The sequence below is a fragment of the Mus caroli genome, chromosome 4, assembly GCF_900094665.2.
Source record: "Mus caroli chromosome 4, CAROLI_EIJ_v1.1, whole genome shotgun sequence".
In the NCBI taxonomy this organism is placed as follows: domain Eukaryota; kingdom Metazoa; phylum Chordata; class Mammalia; order Rodentia; family Muridae; genus Mus; species Mus caroli.
In genome coordinates, this window is record NC_034573.1 from 134761653 (window position 1) to 134767462 (window position 5810).

A 5810-nucleotide genomic window follows, 5' to 3' on the forward strand; every position below is an offset into this window, starting at 1 on the left:
GAGAGAGAGAGAGAGAGAGAGAGAGAGAGAGAGAGAGAGAGAGAGAGAGAGAGAGAGATTATACTGCAGTACAAGAGATCTCAGGCACCCCCAAGAATTCCTGAACCACATTTTTTTAAAGAAATGCTGCTCTGAAGACTGTCAGGCATAGCCCCAGCTCCCTGGTAGCTCAGAGAACAGGAGTTTTCATGCCAGTGGCTCAAAATTTGGAGATGTGTCATAGATCTAGTGAGGTGGAGTTTACCAAGGTAGACCACCTGGGTCCCATGCTGAAGGGATAGCACATGTGGCTGCCTCATCACCGCCCTCAGTACAGGGAAGACTGTATCCTCGCAGCCATGTGTCTGCTCCCTGTTTGTCAGGAGGTACAGCCACTTTACTTCAGGCTCACCCTGTTGTTATCAGAAATGGACTCCCAGGAAAGCCAAGCCATTGGCTATGTGACATGGAGCATTGTCACTAAGGGAACAGTGACATCTGGCTCCTTGCCTTCCATTCTGACTCGCCTTTGTGCAGGTGGAGAGTTGAAAACGGGAGAGGGCCCTTGGAACATCCCAGCATACCCTGACTTTCAATCTAAGATTGCTCTCTTGACTGCCCGGGCAGGTACTAGGGTGGGTAGATGGCTTAGATGGTAACGTGCCTGGTGTGTAAGCATGAGGAACTGAATTTGATCCCCAACACCCATTTTTGACCTTAATATGTGCGCTGCAGCAGGTGAATGAACACTCGCACATATGCAGAGAGAAACAGATTGGTTTCTTTAAAAGAGGACTGAAGAGACAGCCAGTGGCTAAAAGTACTTGATGTTCTTGAGTACAGAACACCAGAATTCAGTTCCCAGCACCCATATCAGATAGCATACTACTTCCTGTTCACTCCAGTTTCAAGAGTGCACATATAGGCACATACGTGTCCATATACAAAAAAAAAAAAAAAAAACAAGACTGAAAACAACAGAGGTGTGTGTATCTTGGGGTTCTGGAAGCTGAACATGATGTAGTGTCTGGCAAGGACATTCCTGCTGCCTCGTGGCATGATGGGCAGTTCCCCCATATAATCCAGAGCAAGTATGACCAGAGAGCTTCAGTAATAGAGCCAGTCTTCAGATTGTCCATTAATCCATGGCTGGGTGGATCCTCTCATGACCCAGTCACCTCTGTCTCACCACAAAGACAGTCATGTTTCAGCTTGCATCTTGGAAGAGATGGAGCACCTTGGATGCACACTGGATGCCGACAGTGCAACCCTGTCTGTTCCTATGCTTGGGCCTTTACCTGGTGAAAGTGCTCATTCTCGGGGTTCGGGTGTATTTTTGGAAGGGGAGCCAGTTGTCTATTACCATTTGTCATTGCCACCACTAACCATCTTTTCCTCTCCCCTTAGCATACTCCCACAAGCTGCACTGGAGGAGATTCACAGGTTCTCGGGGACTTACACCTGTATGAACACCTTTAAGGGGAGGACATAGAGGCAGGAGGAAGACACACCTGAGGAGCTATGGAGCCTGAGGGGGAGCCACAGCAGCCGGGCACACACCCCTGTGCCTGTGCATTAGCACATCTGCTGGGTGAGCAGGACTGTTCTTGTCCCCAGGGAAGACTTTGCAGCTCCCCAGGTCAACTCCAGGACCTTTGTGCAGGACTGATGGGTTTAACTCTGACCCCCATGGGGAGGCAAGAAGCCGGCAGCCACCCAACAACTTTGTACATTTCTCATTCTGTAGGGTTTGTCATGAAATTGCTTCTCCAGTCTAACCCGCCTGAGCAATGTGCATCTACTATTTCCAGGAGAGTCTGCTCCCAGACACTCTGCCTTTCCTTCCAAAACCCTCTCACTCCCAGCTCGTGCAAACTGGTTACACAGCAGAAACGCAAAATAAAGAGGTGGCTTTCGCAGCTTCCTTCGTTCACATGTTTGGGAGGGAGGCAGCTGGGAAGGAACCTGCCCCAACCACAATGACTCATCTTTTGAGAGAGAAGGGGTTTGCCTTGGGGTCTACAAAGAGCAGGAGAGGAACTGCAGCCCAGTCCAAGAAGAGAAACAGGAGGGAGGGAAGTATGGCCAGGCCCCTCCAGATACTTGGCTTCCCTGGTAGGATCCATGGAAGAGTTGACCACATCCTTCTTTGGTCCCACTGGGCCACCAATGCAAAAGTAAAGTCAGACTCCATTGAGTACCTGCTTCTGACCTGGGGAAACCCAGATGATACTAGCAAAAGACGCCATTCATCTGTGGAAGAAAGAATCATGAGTCACCAGAAACAATGTCAACGCATCACTTAGGGTCAGCGCTGTGGAGTGTTACAGCCCCTATAGCACATCTGGTTGTGGGAGATGGAAAACCCAGAGAATGAAAGGAGCTGGCATGGTCTCAGTCAAGCAAGTGTAGAGGTGCCCATGGTTCTCTGCTGTGATTCTCATACTGAGCAAATTGAATAAATGTCACTGTAGTCTGTGTGGAGCAGAGAGCAGTGTGACCTGCTAGGAATAGCATCCATGGATGCAGCTTTTGCAGGTGGGTGTCTGAGAGCAGGCTAGTTTTCCTCCATACAGGGAGGAGAAGGTCTTAGGCCTCTGACTTAGTGAGTGGCTTCCTTGAAAACTGCAGGAAGTTCACACAGACCTAAGCATCTCTGGCTGGACCCTTGTGCTTATAGCAAGAAGGATGAGATAACTTGAGTGAAAGCAGGCTGGTCTGCAAGAGAAATGCCAGGTATACGCTGTTTATGGAGCACTGATGGGGTACTGCCAGCCTAAGACATGGTGTTTACACTGTATCAGGTATCAGCTCTCCCTGCAGCCACTAAAGGAAAAAGCACCCCCCCCCCAAAAAAAAGGAAAAAAAACAGCTCAGAGTGAGCACTGTCAACCCACTTGGTGGTGGTGGGTGTCAGCCAGATGCGATCCCCATAACACTGTAGCTTCCTATAGGGAAAGTGTCTGCCCTGCAACCTCAACTTATTCATGAAACCATCTTCCCTCTGAGAAGCCACTATCCAAGATGAGAGCTCCCAGGGGATAAATGTACTGGTCTACCCTCATGCCCTCTTCAGGTTCTCCCTGGAAATAATGCATGTCACTTCCACTCCCATTTCATTGGGCAAATCCAGTCACGTGATCATGCCTGACAAAGATCTTGGGAGGGTCATGTGGGCTGCCAAGCCATTGAAGAAGACTTCAGGAGGAAAAGTTAGAAATGAAGTCAACACAAGGATGTAGTAGCCCCGGAACCCATGCTGATACTGAGCAATCCCTACATAGGCAGAGACCTGGCTCATTTCCGAAACACCCTTCCAAAGGGAGTGTTTGGGAACTTATTTCACAGATGAGAAGATGGGTTCAGAGCAGGATGTGGGCTTGTCCACACAGCTCTGACCCCTGGTTTTCTGTGACATCAGACAATAGCAAGCAACAAGGAGTCAAGTCCCGGCCATCTGTCACCTGCATTTTGGTCCTTGAGAATAGGTGTGTCCAACATGTATGGGGGATGTTAGTACTGTCTCAGCTCCCTATGGTGTCTGGACATCTCCTACAGCAGGTGCCTCTGCCTGGCTCTTCTAGGAGAGAGGCAGGGATGAGTCCATCTTCGTGGACAGGGAGAAAGGGGGGGGGGGTCCTGTATGCTAAGCCCCAGTTTTCCTGATCACCTCTGAGCAACTGAGGTATTTCTGTATCATGGTCTGTAGGCTGACGTTATGGAGATGCTTTGATAATTGGGGTGTCCATGAAGTTGCATTTAGCCTATAAACTGGAAACGTAGTGAGAACCTCAAGGGACTATGCTGGGATGCTAGAATAAGCAAGACTCAGAGAGCCTTTACCAGGACAAGCATGCATGATCACTGCCTTAGCTACAGGGACTAGATACCTTGGTTTCCCAGTATGCAATGGTTTCTCTTGGTGGTAGGGTGGGGCCTGGTTTCCCCCACAACACACCGCAATACACCAACACCCCACTTTTGGTTTTTTTTTTTCCTTTTCATTTTTTTTTTTTCTTTTGGATTGCTTCCAATAGAAACCAGAGAAAAGGCCTTGGGCAGATTCCCAGGAGGCCTCTCTGGTTCCTCCCTGGAATGGTTTGACTGCCTGGAGAGCTTCAAGAGTGAGAGTGGAGAGCTAATTCTGTCCCTTTGCTTGTCCAAGTGAAGGAGAGTGACAAGCGCCAACCCCCTGAGGGGCAAAACAGGCTGTGCCAACCCTGTAAAGAAGCCTTGGGTCCTGGGAAATGACCCAGTTGCCAGGCTGGAGGTTCCTCCCAAGCCCCAAAGAGAAGCAGATTGGGAGTGGGTGCCAAGCCCAGGGAGGCATCAGACCTCAGCCCTGTCTGGCTCAGGTCCAGGGGAGCAGGCTGTCTGGCTGGACCAGTGGTCAGGAATTCAGTCCTGTGGTCACCAGTAGTTCCCAGAGACCAAATTCTTTGAGAAACCGACTCTCCCAGGAATAAGCTAATGTCTAAAAGAACGAAACAGAAAGATCCAAGGTTGACTCCAGAGGTCACTATTAGGACCCTACCCCTCCTAGCTGAGAACTCCATCCCATAGAAGGCAGCTTTCACCTTTTCGGTGTTTCTATCTGATGGAAGACAAACAAACAAAAAGAACCCAGGCCACAAGGAACAGGAGCTGAGGTTCTCAAAGAACAGCTCTACTGGCTGGGAAAGGAGAGAGGAGGCTGTGGCCCAAGTACAACCCCTCCCCCAGGAACGTCTTTCTGACGCTCAGTGGTATGGGACTGAACTAAGCTGAGAGGACTTCTCTACGCACACTCCTGGCTTCAGGCAAAGCCAAAGGCGACAAATATCCGCTGACGCAGAAGGAAGGGCTGGAACTGCTCCCGGACAAGTCTCCTAAATTCCCAAACATTCCTTAGGGCTTGGAGTGCAGCTCAGTTTGTGGAGTGCTTGCCTAGCTCTGGGTTTGATCCCCAATACCACAAAAACCAAGCGTGGTATATGCTTTTATTTCTAGCACTTGAGAGATGGGGGCAGGAGAATCAGAAGTTCAAGGCTTTCCTCAGCTATATAAGGAGCTGGAAGCCAGTCCAGGAGTTAATTTGAGACCCTGTATCAAACCACAAACAAACAAACAAACAAAACTATTGATTAGGGGCCAGAGAGATGACACAGCAGACAAGGGCACTTACTGTCTGCCTAGACAACCTGAGTTATATCCCTGAGGTCCGCCAGTACCCTTGGATGATTCTCTGTCCTCCATATGTACCCTCCCCCTCCCCAGCACACACATGTGCACACACAATAGAAAAATTGGTGTTCAATAGTTTAAAACACACCTGGGTCCACATGTGTCTACATGGGAGGGCTGTTCAGAGTGGGATTAAGATAGCTCTTCCCATCTCCGGAGCCACTGTGTTTATGTGTTCAAAGCTCCCACTCTCCAGCTCTTGAGCCCACCCTGAAGCCAGAAAGCTCCACAGGAAGTGGGAGGCCCTGGGATCTGGGGGAAGAGGAAGCTGACTTACACCCACCTCCCTTTCCCATTGCTATAATAAAACACTGGCAAAGGCAACTTAAGGAAGAAAGAGTTTACTTTGGCTCCCAGTTCAAGGGAAAGTCCATCAAGGTAGGGAAGCGGGAGCCTGAAACAGCTAATCATGTTATGTCTACAATCGGAGCGATGGACGCATGCGTAGTAGGACTCAGCTCACCCTCGATTTCATACAGGCCAGGATCTCCAATCTAGGAGTTGTCCTGGCCACAATTAAGATTCTCTTCCCATATTGAACCATTTCCCACAGGTATGCTCAGGGACCTTCCTCCCAGGCCATTTTAGATTCTTCTGCCTTGATAGCA

General features: G+C 49.6%; 1 protein-coding gene and 1 long non-coding RNA gene across 6 annotated transcripts in view; one reads left to right on the forward strand and one right to left on the reverse strand.

Moving 5' to 3' along the window:
* The window catches only part of Dhrs3 (dehydrogenase/reductase 3), a 35611-nt gene extending 33713 nt beyond the window's left edge, over positions 1–1898 (forward strand). For all 5 annotated transcript variants that reach the window (XM_029475841.1, XM_021159309.2, XM_021159310.2 and 2 more), the window contains one exon: positions 1387–1898. In XM_029475841.1, the coding sequence (XP_029331701.1) occupies positions 1387–1471 (85 nt within the window). In that variant the 3' untranslated portion in view covers positions 1472–1898. The remainder of the gene's footprint in view (positions 1–1386) is intronic.
* The window catches only part of LOC110292174, a 27366-nt gene extending 21927 nt beyond the window's left edge, over positions 1–5439 (reverse strand). The window contains exon 1 of the long non-coding RNA XR_002377680.1: positions 5291–5439. This is a non-coding gene — a long non-coding RNA (uncharacterized LOC110292174). The remainder of the gene's footprint in view (positions 1–5290) is intronic.
* Between the last annotated feature and the right edge of the window lie 371 nt (positions 5440–5810).